Consider the following 21745-nt stretch of genomic DNA (forward strand, 5'->3'; position numbering starts at 1 on the left):
GCAGGAGTAGGACCCAAAATGCAGGCGCTCAGACTCAAGGTGTAAACTCAAAGTCACAGCTTTATTGGCTGGCAGGGAAAAAAGGCATACAAACTAAACTAAACTGGGAAATATAAACTTACATTTGACGGAGAGGCACACGAGGAAACACACAGCTTGAGGGACGACGCGACACTGACTCAGAGAAACACAGGGTTTAAATACACTGGGAAGTAAGGAGGGGAATGAGACACAGAAGGAGAGCACAGCTGGGAGAAATCAGGACTGACGAGACAAGGGAGCAAAGCAGGACACATTTACATAAGACACGGACCTTCAAAGTAAAACAGGAAGTATGACACAGAGACATGAACTTGGCACAGTGGAGACAGCAACTAAGAAACACAGAGACATAAACCATAAGACAGAGGACTCTAAGAACCGAAAGACACAGAGGGAAACTCAACATGCAGACAGACTACACAGAACAGAGGGGACACAGAGAAACACGAAGGGCAACGGATCGAAACTAGAAACGATACAACTCACAAGCACAATACTACAAAAATCATAAAGAATTAAACATGCTGGGTCAGGGGACCCAGGACCCTGACAGTAAGTAGGAATGTGTGTGTGTGTGTGTGTGTGTGTGTGTGTGTGTGTGTGTGTGTGTGTGTGTGTGTGTGTGTGTGTGTGTGTGTGTGTGTGAGACCTCCTGCTGACCAAAGGGTCGTAAAAGCAGGAAGCTTACAACACAAGAAACAGATCTTTCAGATAGGATGTATCTACAATAAAACCTCCCCCAACACAGAGTGGTTAGAGGTGCTCAGGATCAAAGGAATGGCTTTGATAATACTGCTTGAACTAAGACTGTACAAATTTAAGAAACACAATGGCAACATTCAACAATTAGACCTAACACACATCAACAACAACCATGAGACCTACTATAGGAGTGAAGTTAAACATCTGGCCGAGTGGTGCAGCAACAGAAACCTGTCCCTCAATGTGGAGAAGACTAAGGAGATCATCATAGACTTCAGGAGAACTCACTCCCTGCACACCCCACTAACCATCAGTGGCGCTGCTGTGGAGCAGCAGCACCAAGTTCCTGGGTGTGAACATCTCAGAAGATCTCTCCTGGTCAAAACACACAGCATCACTGGTCAGCAAAGCCCAACAATGACTCTACTTCCTCAACAAACTGAGGAGAGCAAGAGCCTCAACCCCCATTATGAGCACCTTCTCCAGAGGCATCATTGAGAGCATCCTCACCAGCTACATCACTGTGTGTAATGGCTCCTGCACTGAGTCCTGCCAGAAAAAGTTACAACGGGTAGTGAGAGCAGCGGAGAGGTGCCTCTCTTCCCTCTCTCCAGGTTATCTACCGCACCCGCCTCATCCGAAAAGCCCTCTGCATTACAGGTGAGCACACACACTACAACCAGGTCATGAATGTATCCCCACATACTGCCCCAAGTATATGGGCACACATACCACCCCAACAGGTTATTAAACCCCAGGCAATCTCTGCCCAGAATTAAGGGGTGCGTCAGGTGAGAGATAACTGAAAGACCTGGTCCTGCAGTTGGTTGAGCTAGTGTTGATGCACCATCGCCTGCTCCCGATGCATAGCAGCTAGCTCCATCACTTCTCAGTACATCACACACAGCACCAGGAGAGAAGAAAGGTGCTGCATAAGAATCAGTCCTTTTACTATTTACCATATACGTTTTCTTGGGACATCCACTAAAAAGTCATCCCATCAGTACAGCGGTCCCTCGTTTATCACGGGAGTTACATTCTAAAAATAACGCACAATAGGTGAAATCCGCAAAGTAGCCAGATTTATTTTTTACAATTATTTTAGATGTTTTAAGGCTGTAAAACCCCTCACTACACACTTTATGCACCCAGACAGGCATGAACATTTTCACACTTTTCTCTCTTGTTTAAACTCTCAAAGTTCAAACCTTCGTAGAAAAATAAGTCCAGTATTATAGAATGAAACCAAAGATCAAACCCTGTTTTCAGGTCCAGGACATTGGAATAGAGCAGCTGCCAGAGGATTCAACATTAATGAATCAATGGTACGGAGACAGAGGAAGCAAGAAGAATGAGTTGAGTAAAATTTGACTTATCTGACTGTTTTGTTTCACTTAATGCAACTTATAATCCGAAAATACAGTAACTTCTACCTTCCTTTAGCCTGTCCAGAAGTCCTACTTTTTGTGTGATGGTTAGCATCTTCCTCTGCCTTTTGGGTGCTACCGCAGGTACCTTTGACGGTCAAAACATTGTGTTTATTGGGGAGAACACTTACAAACATACAGTACAGCACTTCAGAGTCACACTGCTAGAGATCGAAGAACAGAATGCGCTGTAAAAAAAAAAAAAAAAAAAAAGCATGCAAAATTGCACACAAAAAAAAATCAGCGAAACAGCGAGGCCGCGAAAGGTGAAGGGAGGGACCCCTGTATATCACAGTTGGCCTTCGACTTAGGCTACGTTCACACTGCAGGTCTTAATGCTCAATTCCGATTTTTTGATCAAATCCGATTTTTTTGTCTGCTTGTTCACACTACAAATAAAATGCAGCAGCAAACGCGCTCTAGTGTGAACGCTCAAAGCGGCCCGCATGCGCAAAAGAAGACATCACACACAACGCGCTCTGTTCAGACCCAGACCAAACAGTATTGTTTGACTGATGGTCCTTAATATAAAGACTTGTTTCGGACTTTACGTTTCCCAATTTTGCTTTAAGTTATAAAGTTATTTTGTTATTTACATATGGCCTAATAATGATCCTTATTGCTGTTTTAGAGGAGCGGTGCTTCAAAGGATAATCTGCAGATTTCTGTCAGAATCTGCAGATTATACAGTACAAATAAAATGTTCACGTTGTCTTCCCAACAGTTTCACTGGATGGCCAGGAAGCGTTCACGATGTCTTCTCAGGCGCTTCTCCGGTGCTGATCATTGGCGTCTGTCTCGTGTCAGTGACGTAAAAGACGGATTTAATGCGACATGACCGTTCACACAGCAGTCGCTTTCTAAAACATCGGATATGTATCGGATTCAGGACCACATACGAAAGTGACCCAGATCGGATTTGAAAATATCGGATTTGTGCCGTTCACACTGTCATACCATGATCGGATATGGGTCGCATAGGAGAAAAAAGTCGGATTTGATGCGCTTTCGCCTGCAGTGTGACCTGTACTCGGGCTCACTCCAAATAATGCAGCAACTTGGATTTTGCGGACACTAGCTTGGAGTTGCCCTACAGCATGGGCCCCATCCAGATCAGTTAAATGTGGCATGCTTGGAGCAGACACCAACTGACTGCTGTAGCAGGATACGCACTCACACGTGTGCTAATCAGCCCCCAAACAGGAACTTGATTGTCAGGAACAGGGGTTCCAAAACCTTGTAACAAGAGTCAGTAGCAGAATAAGTCGTTTGGCACTGGCAGAGAAGATTTGGCAAATATTTCATGGGCACAGCTCTGCTGCTCAACAAACACATGCATTTTCATCACAAATGTGGCATTATTTAAGGGGAAAAACAGACATACCTATAAAATAAACAATTGTGTCAAAAAAACTGCAAGTTCATTTAGTCTTCACTGAAGCACTGGAGCTGCTTAAAGCAGGTAGGATTTTTTATTATTATTATTTCATCTCCAACCATCTCCTGTCAGTTTTGGGGTTCTTTGTTTTGTTTTTTGCACATAACAAGTGGATGGGATCCACCTTAAAACTGCTGAATGTAAATGCATTATTAATTGAATAATGTTTTTACTTTGTTGTCTGCTTTTTTGTACTTTTTTGTTTTCCATGCATTTTAGTTTCCTAGCAGCAGAAGTCGTGTCACAGAACTATACCTGCTATAAAGGCATACATGTAGGAAAATCCATCTTCAGTGAAGTATGTTATTGACATGGCACTTTTTTTTAAACTTAGTCTTCTGATATTGAGCATCAAGTCTGCTGTTTCACATACTTCTGTTTTATTTTTGCTTTGTTCGGGAGCATATCTGCCTTGTTGCATTTAAGACACTCTTGCCTTGAAGCACACTTGATGTTTTCAATTCAAACACACAGAGGCTGGCACTTAATATTTTCCCTTGTGCACACAGCCTTCATCTACAGTCGCAACTCTGAGGAGTCAAAAAAACTCTTTTTGAATATTATCATTAGCTCTGTTCAAGTGGAGAGTGGCATTAATGAAAAATTAAAGTCTGTTGTATTAAATTGTGTATTTACACTGTGTAGCTGCGTATCTGTTCGCTGTTATAAAATAAATACCATGATCCTCCACCTATCAGGAAGTTTTATTTATGGTCACAGTGGCAGCTTTTCTTAACGGCTGCTATGGTTACTTTCACACCAAATACGGTGTATAGCTCAGGTTGGTGGTGTTGTTGTCACTTGTGTGCTCACCTCGCTTTTGTCTCACAACAGATCTTTTTCATTGGCGGAGGTGTGAGGCGTCACCAAGGAGTCGGTGGGTGGGAGGGATAGAGGTAAACTGTGTAAGCGTGTAAGTGTGATGATGATGATGCATGGAAAAGCCTGAGGAGAGGTTGGCTTTAAAGCACTTTTTCAGCCACCTTGACACAATGATCGTGTGCATGTGGAACCTACAGGAGTAAACCACTATGAGAGAGCAGGGAAATGGAAAGAAGAAGGTTTATGCTCATTGAACTCAAGACAAACATTACAGCGTTACTATCTGTTTAATTGTGCTGTAAACCATGACTTGCAAGATAACGCCATATAGTGTAGTGTGTGTGTGTGTGTGTGTGTGTGTGTGTGTTGAAAGCAGTAGAATGTCAGAGCAGTAGGCTGGTGTTCTGTGTGACATGCAGGTGTCTCCAGGTTACTGGGGAATGTAAATGCAAACAAGGCTGCTCAAACAGAGAAAGGGGGAGCATTTATGAAACCCAGAGCCATATACGATACTCGTGTGTGTGAGAGAGAGAGAAGAGGGGTGTGGGTGTGTGAGAATAAAGCAGCTCTCTACAGCCAGTACTTTGCAAATGTTGGAATGTTTTGGTGGTAAATTTTCCCTTTTCATGGGTTTAAAGGGTTGTCAGCTCATAAAAATAATTAAAATTAAAATTAAAATCAATTAGCAGAAATCAGCTTCCTGTGAAAAGTCTCAGTGTCAGAGGTTAGTTGAGGGCCTCAGAGATTTAAGTGGCTCTCAGTGTTTTCTTTTACCTCTCTGGTAGTCTGGTTTGCACTAACATATCTCTGGGCCTCATATTTAAAATTACAGTGAAAAACTAAAAAATACAAATGCGAAACTTTGTCTGCTTTTTTTGTAATTAATATTGAACCTCTGCAAACGGGGGACTGTGGATGTAAATGGCTGCATTGTCCTTGGACATATTCACCTTTTTGCACACCTTCCTGGCTGAAGAACTTCAAAATATTATAATTGACAGCTTGAAAAACAGGCAACCAGACTTCCTCAGGTTTCTGAAGACATTTCATCTGTCACACAAGGAGCTTCAGTTTAAAAGGTGACCCAGGTATTTAACCTCCTGTGTGGGTTGTCGTTTTTGGATGTGATCCTGAGGATTGACCCACTATTGTTCACATGAGTCATTACATCTGGCAGTTTGTGGAAAAAAAGTATGGGTCATTAATACTACTCATTAAGGGTGAAACCACTGGGAGACCTTGCCCAAGCTCATCATGTGACCTCTTGAGATCACCTGAGGGGGTTGATGCACCTGGGAAGGGATCTCAAGGATGCATTGTAGCCAGCACCTCTTTTCAATGATGGCTGTGGACATAAATGGCCCCCTCCTTTACTCCCCTTTCAAACCATACACAATATTGCCATATTATTTATTCACACATCCAAATTATTGATACCAGCACTAGAGTAGAGAAGCACTATATAAGAACCAGTCCATTCACAATTTACCATATCAGGTGTTCCACTCACGTCCATGGCCATGCCAGTTCTTAGGCTTAGGCAAGATAGTAACACCAAGCTGTTCTCCAATGCATGAATGAATGTGTGTGAATGCTGGATAGAAAAGTAATGATAGATGGATGAGGCAATTGTATAAAGGGCTTTTAGTACTCCGAATAGAAAAGTGCTCTAGAACAGCGGTCCCCAACCTTTTTTGCGCCACGGACCGGTTTATGCCCGACAATATTTTCACGGACCGGCAATGAGGTGTCGCGGATGAATACAACAAAATAAAACTAGTGCCGGTACCGAAAAAAAGAAGATTTATTCATAACACACGTGAAAAGACCCAGGAAAACTGAGTTAACGATAAAAACGATAACAAAATAACGTTGAAAACCGATAAAAACCCTGAAAACCATACATTTCACACCTGAGCCTCAACTCTCGCGGCCCGGTACCAAACGACTCACGGACCAGTACCGGTCCGAGGCTGGGGAGCACTGCTCTAGAAGAACCAGTCCACTTACTGTCCTTTATCCCGATGAGGTCCACTGCACTGTAAATAACTAGACAAAAACCCAGGATCCAGTGTGCCATCAAGGTATGGCACATGGTAAGAATTTAGCTATTCAGATTTCATTATCAATGTCACTTATCAATTTCATTCCTTATCGATTTTCATTGGGTTCTGTTAGAGCTGGGCGATAAAACGATAACGATATGTATTGCGAAATAACTTTTTCTCGATAGAAAAATTAAACTATTGCGATAGGCCTCATCTCTCTTGTCCTCTTAAAAAAAAAAGTACAGCCAATCCAAATTAAGTAGCGCAGAGCCGAACCAATCACAGCCGCAGCGTCACGTCACGTGACTTGTTACGTACAGCACAAGCGCCAAGGCGCACATGTGTATTTGTTTTTGCAGCCGGGCTGCCCGGGTAATGAAGGAAACGAGTGTGCCGACTAGAGAAAAATCAACCGAGAGCGTGAGCGAAGGTTACCGAAGAAAAAACAGATGATGGTTCCAATGCCGGAGAGCTTGTCGAACGGAAGGGCCACAGAAGTTCCGTGAGTGAAGGTATTTCGCTATTTCAAGTCTGACAAAAACAGAGTAGCGCCGCACTGTAAATTGTGCCGAAAGCAAGTCTGAAATACAATAAAGCGGTGCATGCTCAATCTCTGACTGAAAGCGCTAATTCGTCATTCGGCTTTTGTCAGACTAAAGTAACTGTTAAAACTGTTTGAAAAGCTAAGCTATACAACAAGGAGAGATTGAGAATTTCCTTTTAGTTCTCAGTTTATTTGATATTGACAAAAGTTAGTCAATTTTGTCTGTTCTTCTGTAAAACAAACTAAGATTTATTTTTAGAATTAATATTTTGTTTCTAAGTGGAATTGACAATTTAGTCTGTTTTGTTTGTTCTATTTTGAAACTTAAACGCTTTAGCGGCTGCCTTTTGTGTAGTTTGCAATATTTGCCTTTATTTATCTGAAACTGAAGTCTCATGTTCCTTAAGTACATCTACCCTGTTGAACTTATTATGGGAAATAAATATTTAAATCAAAACAAGCTGCTGATTATTTCACATTTTACTTGTGAGCAACGGCACATTTAAATCTTACAAATATAGTTATTTGGCTTATATCGTGATATATATCGTTATCGCCAGAAATGAAAAAAACATATCGTGATATGAAAAAATCTTATATCGCCCAGCTCTAGGTTCTGTACATGGGTGTCTTCGCCTCTCAGCACTCTTTCCTGGCTAAAAGATTATATAATATTATTACTTCTATAGTTCAATTAAGAAAAATAAAGTTGAGAAAAATCTTCCCCATTGGTCTTAAATGTGGTTCTATATGTTTAAGGCGGAGCTTATTTTAAATACTTTAAATCCTTTTTAAACTCTATCATCATATTCTATAAAGCATATGCTGTTACTTGCTGTCCTCTCAGGATTACATATTTATGAAAATGATGTTCCTGAGCTTCTTTATTTGTAAAAACTTTTTTTTTTAAAGTCGAGTCTGTGTGTCTAAGCTCATGAACATCAGGTTTTTGCCCAGAGATCTGGTCACAGTTGCTGTCCCTTCTCCAATATTATCGTAGCTTTCCTTGTTCATGTGCTAAAGGAGTTTCAAACTCCATCTTCCCTACATCACAAGTGTTGGCCAAGGTGGTTAGCAAGACGAAACGTATCTGTTACGATGATAAATCCCTGAAGGTTCTTTCACTTGCTAATGGTAGCTGTGTTTCCATTTGAAGACCAGACTGTAACTGATCTCAGAGCAGTGAAAGCGGAGGCGGTGCCAGCTTGCCTGGTCTTCCATCAGTTTAGCAGAGGTTGAAAAGCCATCGGTTTGTCCGCAATGTGCATGTACAAATGACCAGAAAATATCTGTTTGCCCCTCAGTTTGTGCAACTCCAGTAGCTGACTGTGGCCACAAGATGGCAGTAATGTAAAGGATGGATATAAACAAACCAGGAGATGAAACGCGAACGAGATGATTTATTTTGGTAAGTTTTTGATTTAGGTTTATTTTTAGAGCAAACACTGCTTGCCTTGCTTGACCTGATCGACCGCCACTGGTTTCGACCTGCATTATTTTCTCTGTAAGAACTCTGCATTAAAGGGTTTTTTGAGTTGCGTTTTGCATCTCCAACCTCCCACGCAGCCCATCTTTGACACCTGACATTTATGGACTGTTGCTAACAGAAGAGGGGGAAATGTGTCCCTATCCCAACTTTTTTGTGACGCATTTCTGCCTTCAAATTCAACATGAGCTAATATTACACATATAGTTGATTTACTCTGGTCTGAATCAGCTGATGAGTTAACTTGTAGCTTTTTCCTGTTGTTTGGTTTGTTTTCACAGGGGAAAAATCCCAAGTTAACTCCAAGTGAATCGAAATGTGTCACTACAAAATATAGAGGTGCGTCTGGAGCAGGAAAACAAAAGTAAAAAGAGGGAAAAGGTCCAGTTCTGGTCTATTGGAGAACATGGAGAATTTATCTTCATTTCACAGCTAGCTGCTAGTCCATACAGACCCTTGTACATCTATAGTATCTTGCCACATTGAGAATTAAAAGCATACGTGGTTGAGGTTTCAGGTGTCACAGCTGGGATGGCCGGTGTGTTTGTGAAGCGGACCCAAAAGCAGACACTGGAGAAATGAACGTGCTGTTTAAACAAAAAGCAAAACTTTATTTCGGCTGATAACATGAATCCAAAAAACAAGGCAAAACAAACAGTGGCAAAAACTAAAATCAAACTCGAAAAAACTAAAGACTATAATAACTACGACTAAGAGAGGCATGAACATGATTCTGAGCAGGACCATGAGAGAAGCTATGAGATAAACCATGAACGTGAAGCATGAATCACTTGAAACCTGACATGACGTAGAGGGAGCAAAACAGACGATGTGACACTGAACAAAGGACAGCAGAGGACTTAAATACACAGAGGGGTAATGAGGGAAGGGGAAACACAGCTGACACAAATGAACAAGACACCACAGGGGAAGCAAAGCCAAACACACTGAACATGGAAACACAAGACTTTCAAAGTTAAACAGGAAACATGGCGAGACATCAACTGGAACACACAAGCTTGACAAAGAGAGAGGGAGCGAGAGAGGTAGGGGGACACATAGGAGAGAAACCTACATACACAAGGATGATAACACAACTAGACTAAACTTCAACTAAACCCTAACTAAGAATAACATCACAAGAACTTAACATATTTCAATATAACGTAAGAAATCAAAAATACAAAATAAACAGAAGATGCTGGGTTGCAGACATCAGCTCAAACTTGCACACCTGTAGTTGGCTTAGATTGGGATCAGATCACCTTCATACTATAAACAAACTGCTTTGGAATCAGCCCCAGACCACCTCCTCCAACAGGTCTCAGCGTGGTTGTTTTGGTCCACACCCAAGTGCAATGTTCACATCTGGAAAAGGAACCACATCAAGAGGAAAAATAAACCACAGTTGGACTTAAATGGACCAAACACCACAGCTGTGAAAAAAGTACATTTTCTGCATTTCAGTGTGTTTGTTATGTTTGTTATGTTTTCTATGTTCTATTGTAAACAAAATACAACTTCATCACAGCTTTGTTGAAATTGGGGTTGTGCATGTGACAGCGGAGGATGTGAGGGATAAGTATGGGCTCAAAATGTGGTCATAAATATTTTGTACTTGTAAATCAGGATTTGTATGTGTAAAAAGATTTGTGTGTGGACTTAGCCAAAACCCCCCTGCAGTTCAAAAAAGTGCCCCTCCGACAGCCAAACCCATCTGTTCTCTGATTGGATTGTTACATTTGTGATTGACATGACATTGACCAATCAGATGACAGGAAGAAAAATAGGGTCAAAATTCGTACTTGTAACTTGCAGGGGGGTTTTGGCTAAGTCCACACACAAATCTTTTTTACACATACAAATCTTTTTTACGCACGCACAAATTCTTTTTACACATACAAATCCTGATTTACAAGTACAAAATATTTATGACCACATTTTGAGCCCATAGATAAGATGAGATGGAGGCAGATGTGGTGACCTCTAAAGAGAGCAGCCTGAAGAAGAAGAAAAACACATGATGATCAGAGCCTGGAGTGTTTCTGACTGTCAGCCACAAGGAAATGAGTCAAAAGCATCAAGCTCTCGATTTCTGTTGCCTCTTTAAGCTGATGCCAGTCAAAACTATTTCAGATGTTTTTGCATGGTGGGTCTTGCTTACATGGAATGTAGAAACTGTCTTACTGTTTCTACATCCCCAAACACCGCTGACTGACACGCAGCCAAAAAACGTGACAAAGCCTCAACTATTATCTACAGATGGCTGTAAGGACATTCACAGACTGTTTATCTCTATCACATAATATATCTCCTTTAGTTTCTCAGTGACTGACTGTTAGCAACAAAGTGAATAATAATGCAATTTAACATTGGCTCTTTGCTAAGTTGTCTGTTATGTTCAAACACAACACTCGTTTATCGTTTCAGTTCTATGCTGGAATGATTCATCGGTTAGTGTTAAGAGGCTTAACAAACAAAATAAAGCATTCCTCTGAAAATGATCAGGTCAGGTACAAGGACCGGACTAAAAATGGAAAAGCAGCAAATGTCAAAAGAGATTTTTTAATACCTTTAGAAAGTTTGGAGAACTTCTTGCTCAAGTCCACTCGACCATTTGAAATGACAGGAAATGCTAGCACCTTAGAAGAAAACTATAAAAGATACAAGGATAGCTCAAGACCTTAACGAAGTACTCTATATTTTAAAAATCAACACAGTGTGAGTTCAGTTTGAGTCTATAAAATCCGCTGATGTATCCACGTATCATACTGGTGATAAGCAGTCGCCTTTGAGTCAGCCCAGTTTAAGGATTCACATCTCACCACAAACATTTGACCTCGAGTCAAAAACTGTTTGCTTTTTTCTGAACCTGAGTCACACTTGCATATCACGGTCACTCTGTTAGGCCATGCTTACTCCCAAAATAACTTTGTCTTTAAAAAAGATATATTAAGTGGCTGCAGCGGTGTGGGTGTGTTGCTAACACTACAGCTGAGGATGGCATACAGCACGTCAGTTTAGTCAGTGAAAACATTACATATTATTTTATAGTACAACTAACTACATTAACCACATCTGACCATAAAATGATTTATCAAAAGCCATAAATAAATTCAACCACACCATATTTATCCATGATGTCATGGCAACAACAGCAAGAAAACTGACTGTATTGTTTTTTGTTTGTTTGTTTGTTGTAACTCAGGTGTAACACTTCTGTTGTTTGCTACGAGGTACCTGCTAACAGAGAGAGAGAAGGCTAAGAGGGGTACATTGGGGTAAATTGTAAAGGAAGCTTATGCTGTAGACCCAAGTAGCCGGTTAGGTTTCAAATTAGAGATCAACAGATTTGACAATTGCATCACCATTCCTGGAAGATAGGAAGATATTAAGTTATGTCTTTGTGTTTCCTTGATGAGCATCAGTAATAAACACAGATTCTTAGATGGAACTTTAGTCCATGATTTTTATTTTTCACTGTTCTACCAGCATTAATACATGATCCTGAAACAGCACCTACGCTCTGCTTGCTGATCTCATATCAAATTTGTACACAGAATACGCTTATGATTGAATTATGCTTTTATATTTAATCTTTGTCTCAGTCTCAAACCCTTAAACACCTGCAGCTGAAAAAACAAGAAACAAAAACTATCAGAGCAGCTTATGTTTCGGAAAATAACTGGAATTTAACCTGGAAGCTGGTTTCACAGAACAGAAGTCCTAAAAATGAAGTGACCAATCATCGCGTTCATATGGATCAACCCTCCTATGAACACTTGTTTGGTTTCTCTTTGTATTGTTTTATGCTGCTGATCTTCTCACAGGTCATTTCTGTGGTTTATCAGCATTTAGTGTTTAGTGTATTTTCCTCCTTATTATTTGTGGACATCTGTCTTTATTTTGGCAGCACCTACCAAGAAAGGATTATTATTCCTGAACTTTAGAAATAATGATGAATACACACGTTTTGTTGGATTTTGTCAAATTTTTTTAAATTTCTTTCACTTTTCACTTTTCTTTCAGTGGATTTTGAAAGTGCGAGTTTGCATCATAAGGATGTTAATGATGCACCCATAGCTGTGGCGCTTCTGTGAAAACTCTGAAAGGTTATCTACACATCACCAAGGGCTGCACAATTATTAGGCACATCATGCATGTTGTGTAACTGGTTGCAAGTCTTACTGCAGAAATCAGACTGCTTTCAAGGGTCATCATCTGTCACATTGTGAGACTTTGCACCCTTTGTAGTTGATGTTATTATACTATTGTTTTATACGATCGGTCCTCACAGGTTAGTTCATGTGCTTGTTAAGTAGTGTGTAAAAGTAGTACGAACATTTATTTATATAAAACTTCACTGATAATGAAGTACAAAGTTAAGAAGATTCCTGCAGTCCTGCATGTAACGGCCTGACACTGATTGATCACTCAGAGACACAGTAAACCTGGCAACCTTCACTCTAATCAAGTGTTTTAAATCAATATTTCCTATAATTGCTTATTTTATTCTTTTAAATATTAACTTAAGACCCTTTTATTTCATTAAAGGTTTCTGAACCCGGTCAATAACACTTGTGAATTGTAATAATAGTTTTAGCATTTTTATTCAGGTTTTACAGTTTATTATAGAGAGACTGCCATTATGAAGATTATCAGTGGCTTACTTTTAACAACTCATACAGGTGACTGCTGAGTTTTAGTGTTTTTGGGTTTAACTGTTGCATTCTGCACAGTCTGAACCTCCAATGTTGTTAGCAAGGCCAAGAGCATGGAAGGTGAATTAAAACTGTTCCACTGAGATGTAAAGGAAGAAAAATGGAGAAGGTGTAATTCTGAAGGAAAACATGTGAATAGTATTGTGGAGGTGAAGGGAGTGTTAGACAGAATCATGACTTTCAAGCTAGAAGTCGAAGGTGTGATATTGAATGTTGTCAGTGTGTATGCCTCAGAAGCTGGACGCCAGTTGGAAGTGAGACCTGCTACAGTGTATGGATGGAGACAGCAGGACTGACAGAAAGACAGGAGCTTTCTTTCATTTGCACAATTAGAAATATCCTGTCTCAGAGTGACGCTGAAAAACTAGTTCATGCATTTATTACTTCCAGGCTGGACTACTGTAATTCATTATTATCAGGATGTCCTAAAAACTCCCTGAAAAGTCTTCAGTTGATCCAAAATGCTGCAGCAAGAGTCCTGACAGGGACTAGAAAGAGAGAGCAGATTTCTCCTGTTTTGGCTTCCCTTCATTGGCTTCCTGTTAAATCCAGAATTGAATTCAAAATCCTGCTCCTCACATACAAGGTCTTAAATAATCAGGCCCCATCTTATCTTAATGACCTTGTAGTACCATATCACCCCATTAGAGCACTTCGCTCTCGCACTGCAGGCCTACTTGTTGTTCCTAGAGTATTTAAAAGTAGAATGGGAGGCAGAGCCTTCAGTTTTCAGGCCCCTCTTCTGTGGAACCAGCTTCCAGTTTGGATTCGGGAGACAGACACTATCTCTACTTTCAAGATTAGGCTTCAAACTTTCCTTTTTGCTAAAGCATATAGTTAGGGCTGGACCAGGTGACCCTGAATCCTCCCTTAGTTATGCTGCAATAGACGTAGGCTGCCGGGGATTCCCATGATGCATTGAGTTTTTCCCTTCCAGTCACCTTTCTCACTCACTATGTGTTAATAGACCTCTCTGCATCGAATCATATCTGTTATTAATATCTGTTATTATCTGTTATTAATGTGAAATAATATCATAAAAAAGTATTGGTCCCAACACAGAACGCTGCAGAATTACATGATTAATGTTTGTGTGTGAAGAAGAGTCTTTGAGTACATAAACAAATTGAAATTTAGCACATTTACATGACTCATGGCAGCGCAGACGTTATGCTGTAACAGTGATTATAGTCTTTGAATATTGGAATCAGAAGTTACATTAAGATCTGGCAGGACAAGCAAACAGACAAATCTACTATCTGAGGCCAATTCAAGTAACTTTAGCTGCTGTTGTTTCTGTGCTATGAAACTCTTAGTTTCAGTTAGTCAGTTATTTCATCATCTAATGCCGAGACTGAATTGAAAAAATAGCTGATGATGTTGAAAGTAAAGCTCTCCCATCGTTACACATCGTTTATTTTAACAACTTCCAGACTCCAGTTTTGGCCACTAATCAGGAGGAATTGCATTTTACTTATCAGTCTGTATTTTGTACTGTAATGTGGTCATGTAGGGAAACCATAATCCTACAAAAGTGTAGAATTAACCTTCTGTAAGGATTACATCCTGTTAGTACAGCTACAATTTGCAGCTTGACCAGTCTTTCAATGAAATTAAAACCAATGGGAAAAAAATTAAAGCTAGATGAATGCAGGTGAAAAAGTATGTCATGGTAACCATAGTAACTGTTGTGTTCTATGCTCCAATTCAATTACAGATCCAAGGGAGTTACTTTGTTTCTCAGATTTATCTTGTACTCTGTAGAGCAAAGCATTCAGAGTTTCAGGGTCTGTTCTTCTCCGTGCGGAGGAGGGCTTGCTGGTAGAAAAAACAGTTTGTGTGCTCATCTGACCATCTTTCACAAAAACGGGCCTAGAATCCCGAAGGTGTATTCTTTTTCTGTGCATGAGACAGGAAGTGATTAGTCACATTGAACACAACTGGGTCTAAGTGGCGTCATCAAAATAGCTACCACCTATGAAACCAAATAGTCTCAGATGTTGATAGAAGAACTCAAACGGTTTCCTACAGTTGTGTTAGCAACAGTTCAGGATTAACGAAACCCGCAAACCTTAATAAAAGACTTTTACTTTAAAAAACAGAAAGCCGAGCGGCTAAGCCTTGCTGCAGGGGCTGGAGGGCTACAGCATCAACCAGGGTGTCTGTAGACACATGTCAGTGTCTTGTGTCAACTGACAAAAATAAAACACTAACATTTCAGTCAGTGGGATTAAGGAGGTCTTCAAAGTGTTCCTTAAACCACCCAACATGTTGAGGAACCAGACTGGCAGCTTGTTGAAGGTTATCCTGCCTCACACCCGAAGATAGCCTGAAAAGGTTCCAGGTCCCCTATGACTCTAATGAATAGGATTTTATAATAACAGTGAATAATAATAATAATATTAAAAAGATAATTACCCTACTTCAATCCCTATACAACTGAATGTGGACAAAGCACTTGCAGCAGTTGTATAGGGATTGAATGGCCCATAGTAATGAGCTGATCGCCGTCTGATCCAACTCACCACCAGGTGGTGATCAGTTGACAGCTCACCCCCTCTTTACCAGAACATACGGCTGCAGATCTGATGATGTGATTGCAAAATCGATCATCGACCTATGACCTAGGGTGTCCTGGTGCCACATGCACACCATAATGAACAAACTGTGCTTTGAACAGAAGTCCAATAACAAAACACCACTTGGGTCCAAGCAGGCTGTTCCTCCCAAATGCCACTTTCCAGGCCTCACTGTCATTGCCCACATGAGCATGGAAGTCTCCCAGGAGGACCACAGACTCTCCAAGTGGAGCACATTTGAATGCCCCTCACAGAGACTCCAAGAAGACCAAGGACTCTGAGCTGTCAGGGTCCAGTCGGGACCTGTTCCCCAAACCAAAGGCATAGGGAACCAGCCCTCTCATCTAATTGGAGTCACTGAACTAGACTTTTGAGTTGCCTTTTCAGAGCTCTAGAGTGCGACCAAATATTTTCGGGTAACAAAAAAAAAAAAAAAAAAATCTCTGCGACTCTCAGTGTGGTCAACAGCAGACACACATTATGCCCCTATCGTGGACTAAACCAATCAGAGATAGTCAGGGGCGGGACCTCTCTGATTGGCCGTGGTCCAGTTGAACGTGCAGGTGGAAGAGAGAGGTGAGTAGCTTGAATAAAGCGATATCGATTCATTAACGGATTCCACACAAAGACGTAAACACAGAGCGACCCGACGCATCAGAATCAGCTTTGTCTTTCTCGGCTTTCTCACCCCACGGCCCGAACACGGACACGCTGTCGGAGCTCAGCGATTCTGATGCGTCGGGTCCGCGCTGTGTTTCCGTCTTTTTGCGCTGATTCTGAGCTGCAGGTTTTGTCTCTCCAACCAAAATTCGCCGAGCCAGCAGCAAAAGAAGCAGCAAACTGCGCTTCACATTTGATCAATGTCGTCATGAATTCCCTCTGACTTTTGCTGTTTTGCTTCCACCACGATAAAAATCACACTTCATGCACAGCTCTCTCTCTCTCTCTCTCTCTCTGTACTTCAAGAACAGTTTCCCGTCTCAAATCTCTGTTTTCTGCATTATTCATTCGCTTATTACCCACCAGTCTACCGTTGTTTACAGCGCTGTCTTTTTCTTTTTTCACTTAAATGACCTCGGACAAGAAAGCCTAATTTCTGCTGTTCAATACTGAAGAAATGTAAACTTTTTAAAATTATGCAAAATTGCAGAATATTGCAGAATATTTTTAAGGTTATCTGCTATAAAACGCCAGACCAGGAAAATCTCCTTCATGTTTTTCTGTGTTTTATCCTCAGTTACTTTGACACAAAGGCATCTGCTGTGATGTTCACATCTCTGATGAAGTCTCTGCGGTGTTAAGCGATGTGGTTGAAAAATTTGAGTGCGCCTAACTTTTGTGCCGGTACGCCTAAATTTTTAAAGTTAGGCGCACCGGCGCGCCCATGTCAAAAAGTTAGTCTAGAGCCCTGCTTTTTGGTGTTGTGTCGTAAATGGAATGAAGTCTGCCAATAGAATTAAATGTCACTATGTGTAATGTTGACATTTATTAGACTAAGAAATCAACTTTTTTAAGTAAAAGGCTGGGTGTGATACCAAAAACAGATGTAGACTGTGTCAGCACATTGTTATTCCATCATCATGTTTCCATATAGAAATACTGAAAAGACTCACAGTCAGGTGGTCTTCACTTCAAACTTGAACCTGATGAACCTGAACTGTCATGCTTGATCTGTTTCACTGGATCCTTTCACTGTAAAACAAAGACTGGCTGGATTTGCTACTGCTTATCTCATAAACAAACCTTTAGGTGTTTACAGACCATGTGGGTCACATGAATAACCAAGAAATACAGTGGGTGTAACTCAGCTGAGAGGTAGAGGAGGGGTTGACATAGTCTTATTTTTTAACTTCCTGAAAACTTTACTCTATTATTGTTACTGTTACTTGAAAACCTTTAAATTCTAAAACATACACTTTGCACCCACACACTGAACCACGAACACTCAAACCCCAAAGTTACAGCCACCCCAGTAACCCTCCTCCACCTCCTAGACCTCAATGCACCATTATCAACTTAATAAATAGTGGTGAAAAATCAGGGACATGTGTGTTTTTTGACAGAACGAAAAGTCAAGGGATGTTGGCTACATTTGTACCCTGGAGATGGCACTGCCCCCTGAACCCACTGCACTACCCCTGCCCTGCAGCCGAGCCACAGACCACACATCACCTCAGTTTGTTTCCCATATGAGAACATTTCATTTTTTTATTTGGTTAGACAGCAAAACTACCTGGTTAGTGTTATCAGAAGATGATGACCTCTGTGAGGTCTCGGACATCATTAGCAACTCTACACATAGTGTTAATGCTTTGCTATCACAATACAGAATTTATGGCTTTTCTCCAAACTCTTAGCTTTTCAAATAACAAAAAGTAAACACTGTAACAGCTCACATTAAAAGCACTTACATTTTTTAAGCAATTTCATTTTTATTCAAACACTGGGTTAATTGGTATTAATGACGCCTGATGCAGGGTTAACATTTAATCATTAGCACCGGTTCACAGCAGAAACATTTTTAGTAAAATACAACTTCACAATAAAGCTTTACCACAGTGATAAAAGTGTGTGACAGGTCAGCTTAGATCAGTAATGACACTAATCTGGGGTTTTGTAAAATCCACTCGTTAATGGGAATAATAATTCACCTGCAACATGAAACAGCAGCAGGATCCTGTCATGAATGAAGAGAGACTTTCACGCATTCTAACCTGATTATTTACAGTAAATTAACCTCAACAGACAACTGAAAATGATACTGTACACTTCAGACTGTCACGAGGAGTCACAGTTCATACGCTATTATTTAACAGTTAGTTAGGATTATAAATAGTTACCAATAAGCAGATTTTTCTCTCTCTGATAAAGTACTGTTGTTCAGCTAATGTGTGCAGATTTACTGGACACAGTGTGGGTGGTGCTATTTATGTTCTCATTATCCAGGTATACACAAGTATGACAGCAGGAAGAAATCTAACACGTGATTTCATGTCAGAATAAATTATTTTTGTTTGTTTTCTTTACCTGAGCTTCCAGGACTTTTAGGTGAAACTGGAAACTCTGCTTGCCATCAGTCAACACAGGCAGCTGTTGGGGACCCCAGACCAGTGTGGGGACCAAGGGCTGACAAACTTTAAACTACATCACTGACAATGTGCACGATGTCTGAGGGCTTGATGTCCTCTAGTGGACCCTGTGTTCACTGCCCACTACTGTGGTATTCTATGGCAAATGCCAGTTTGTCATAGAATTGGCAGGTGAAAAGCACTGTGTTCTCACTGGCTTTGAAGAAGCCATTGAGAACGTTATGTTGCCTGGTTCTTCACTGGGTCAGTGTTTTTTGGGGGGAGGCACTTCCATGGAGGGACACAAGACCTCTACAAACTGTGCAATGACATCCTTGGACCCACTGTCAGACCCTACACTGATGCGGTGCGCCCTGGGTTCTTCCTGATGCATGACTATGCAGGCAGTTCCTGGAGGATGAAGGAACAGATACCAGTGACTGGCCCCTATGGTCGCCTGACCTAAATCTATTAGAACACCTCTGGGACATTATGTTCATGTCCATCCTCTGGCACCAGGCTGCACTTCAGAATGTTCAGGAGCTCAGTGATCCCCCAGGATACCATTCGCCAGTTCATTAGGAGCATGCTCCGACGACGAAGGAGCCTTTTGCGTTGCTGCAATAATTTTTTGGCAAACTGAACTAGCATGCCATATCCTTTTTTCACTTTGATTTTTAGGTTGTCTTTGAATTCAGCACTCAGATCCATCCAACAATGTGGCATCCTTTTGTCCCTAGTCCATATGAGTCTAGATACCCAGCATGATTTTTTTAATTAAAGCGTTCCTTTAATTATTTTTGAGCAACGTAAAATGTTAATAGGGCGTTGTTTTGGCGGTGGTGGAGTCTGATTATTTACATAAGATAACGGTGGTGAACCTGGAGGGGCCTTATGTGTCTAGAACCCCAGAGGATTTGCCGCTGACTGAAAAGCTCTGTTTTGACGCACAATGGTCACTTTTGGATCCATTTCCTGCTCAGTTCAGATATATGGTGTTCTACAGAAAAAGAAAAATCATTTTCTTATTGATGTCAGTATGATTTACAGCCAAGGGTTTGGTCACTTCAGAGATGGAATGATGACAATAATGATGTGCTGATGGGATGAACCGCGCTGCTACTCCTGTCTCTGTGTGGGCGTTGTTAAAACTCCTGAAGCGGGGAGGCAGTGCGTTTATTTACGCAGTATATTTCCCTCCTATTGGTCCGATTATAGAAGCTGTTCTGATGACACAGCCAAATCTCCAGTAATAAAAAGATAGACGCCAGGACGCGCTAGAGAAACGGGTGTCGGAGGGCGGACAGCGAGCAGTTTCATGGTAGATGTGCCTCTGCGACTCTTAACAAGGCTGGAAGTATCGGTCCGATTCCTGAGGTACCGAGTCTGGTTTTTACACTTTTTTTTTCTCTCAAACTTTAATTTAGAGAACATTTTATTTCCATTTTATTGATATTGATAACAAATAGAAGAAGGAACATAAAAACTTGGGCGTTCCGCTAACGTGATTCTCAGTTTCAGTAATTCCTTTAATTCCAGTCTGGTTAAACATTTGATGTGGTGTTTCTCTCCCCTCACTGACTCTGTGTGTGTGTGTCGGGATGTTTTTAAAGAATGGAGTGGTATGTCCTGGTGCTGATGCTGAGCTTGCCGCCCTGCATCCACACAGATTGTTCTTCACAGTGTCAGAAATGCGCGCATCAAATCCTCAGCCCCGATGAAGCTTACAGCAGCCTGGTAAGAAAGTTCAAACGGGAAATTTAAGATGACTTCAGAATCTTGTTGCTAATCCCAAATGATGGAAAATTCTTCGGTGTGTTATTCTAATTGTAATCATCTAAATTCTGGAGTTAAAAAGCAGGAAAAACATTGATAAAATCTTGGAAGTGCAGCAGCCTGTGTGTATATATCGTTTTGAAATTTCCCGTTTGGCTGGGAAGTAAGGCGCATACGCCAAGCTTTTCCAAAAACATAACCCACAAGTGGGAAATGTAACGTGCGCTCAGGTATAGTGCGCCCTGCTAATGTTGCCTGGTTTCCCGATCTTGTCTGTGTCCTGCAGTCGTGCAGCGCCGAGTGTGAGGGCCAGCTGGAGAGCTGCAGCCAGGCTCCGCGGTTGGCCGACTTCAGCCAGGATGAGGCTGCTGCGGAGGAGGAGAGCCAGCAGGCGGATCTGGTCAAACGCTACGGCGGCTTCATCAAGAGGATCGACAAGAACAAGAATAAAATATTCACATCTCCGTGGCGCGACAATTACATCCTGAAAGCTGCCTCGCTGCCCAAGAAATATGAGCTTTTTTTGAAGAAGCTGGAAGATAGAGACGCAGACACAGCGGAGCAGGAAGACGACACTCCAGAGGATCACGTCCTCCGCGGTTATGTTAAACGTTACGGCGGCTTTTTACGGAAATTCGGCCCTAAGTCAAAAAGAAGTAGTTCCGTGGAGCAGGAGAACCAGGAGCCCGAGGAGCTGCAGAAGCGCTACGGAGGCTTCATGAGGAGAGTCCGACCAAAGTTGAACAACCTGAAGTGGGACAAGCGGTACGGAGGGTTTCTGCGTCGTCACTTCAAAATCTCTATGCGCTCAGTGGAGGAGCCCTATTTCTCCTATGACGAGCTGACCCTATAGACACGGTCGCAGGAGAACTCAAAGGAACTTGCACAGGTTTACTTGAAATGCCATAACTGAAGTATCATATGCCTGCTGAGCTTGCCTAGATTCGGCTGCCTTCTGTGTAACATTTGTGTTATTTGCATCATCGCCTTTCCTTCAATAAATGCTTGTTTAATAAAATCATAAATAAATTCACCCTCTTTTTTAATGTATTATATTGTTTTACAGATAAGTAGGACGAAATGGCGCGATGT

The 21745-nt window shown here is 41.3% G+C and overlaps 1 protein-coding gene across 2 annotated transcripts; it reads left to right on the forward strand.

Moving 5' to 3' along the window:
- Positions 1–4458: 4458 nt before the first annotated feature.
- On the forward strand, positions 4459–21664 carry pdyn (prodynorphin). 2 transcript variants are annotated; one of them, XM_039604824.1, is made up of 4 exons: positions 4459–4505; positions 20096–20254; positions 20491–20614; positions 20940–21664. In XM_039604824.1, the coding sequence occupies exons 2-4, from the start codon at positions 20196–20198 to the stop codon at positions 21504–21506; spliced, it is 750 nt and encodes a 249-aa protein (XP_039460758.1). In that variant the 5' UTR covers positions 4459–4505; positions 20096–20195; the 3' UTR covers positions 21507–21664. The 2 variants fall into 2 exon arrangements, with proteins under 2 accessions (XP_039460758.1, XP_039460757.1); XM_039604823.1 differs by lacking the exon at positions 4459–4505 and adding an exon at positions 16340–16385.
- The last annotated feature ends 81 nt before the right edge of the window (positions 21665–21745 follow it).

Source organism: Oreochromis aureus, linkage group 20 (assembly GCF_013358895.1).
Source record: "Oreochromis aureus strain Israel breed Guangdong linkage group 20, ZZ_aureus, whole genome shotgun sequence".
Lineage (NCBI taxonomy): Eukaryota > Metazoa > Chordata > Actinopteri > Cichliformes > Cichlidae > Oreochromis > Oreochromis aureus.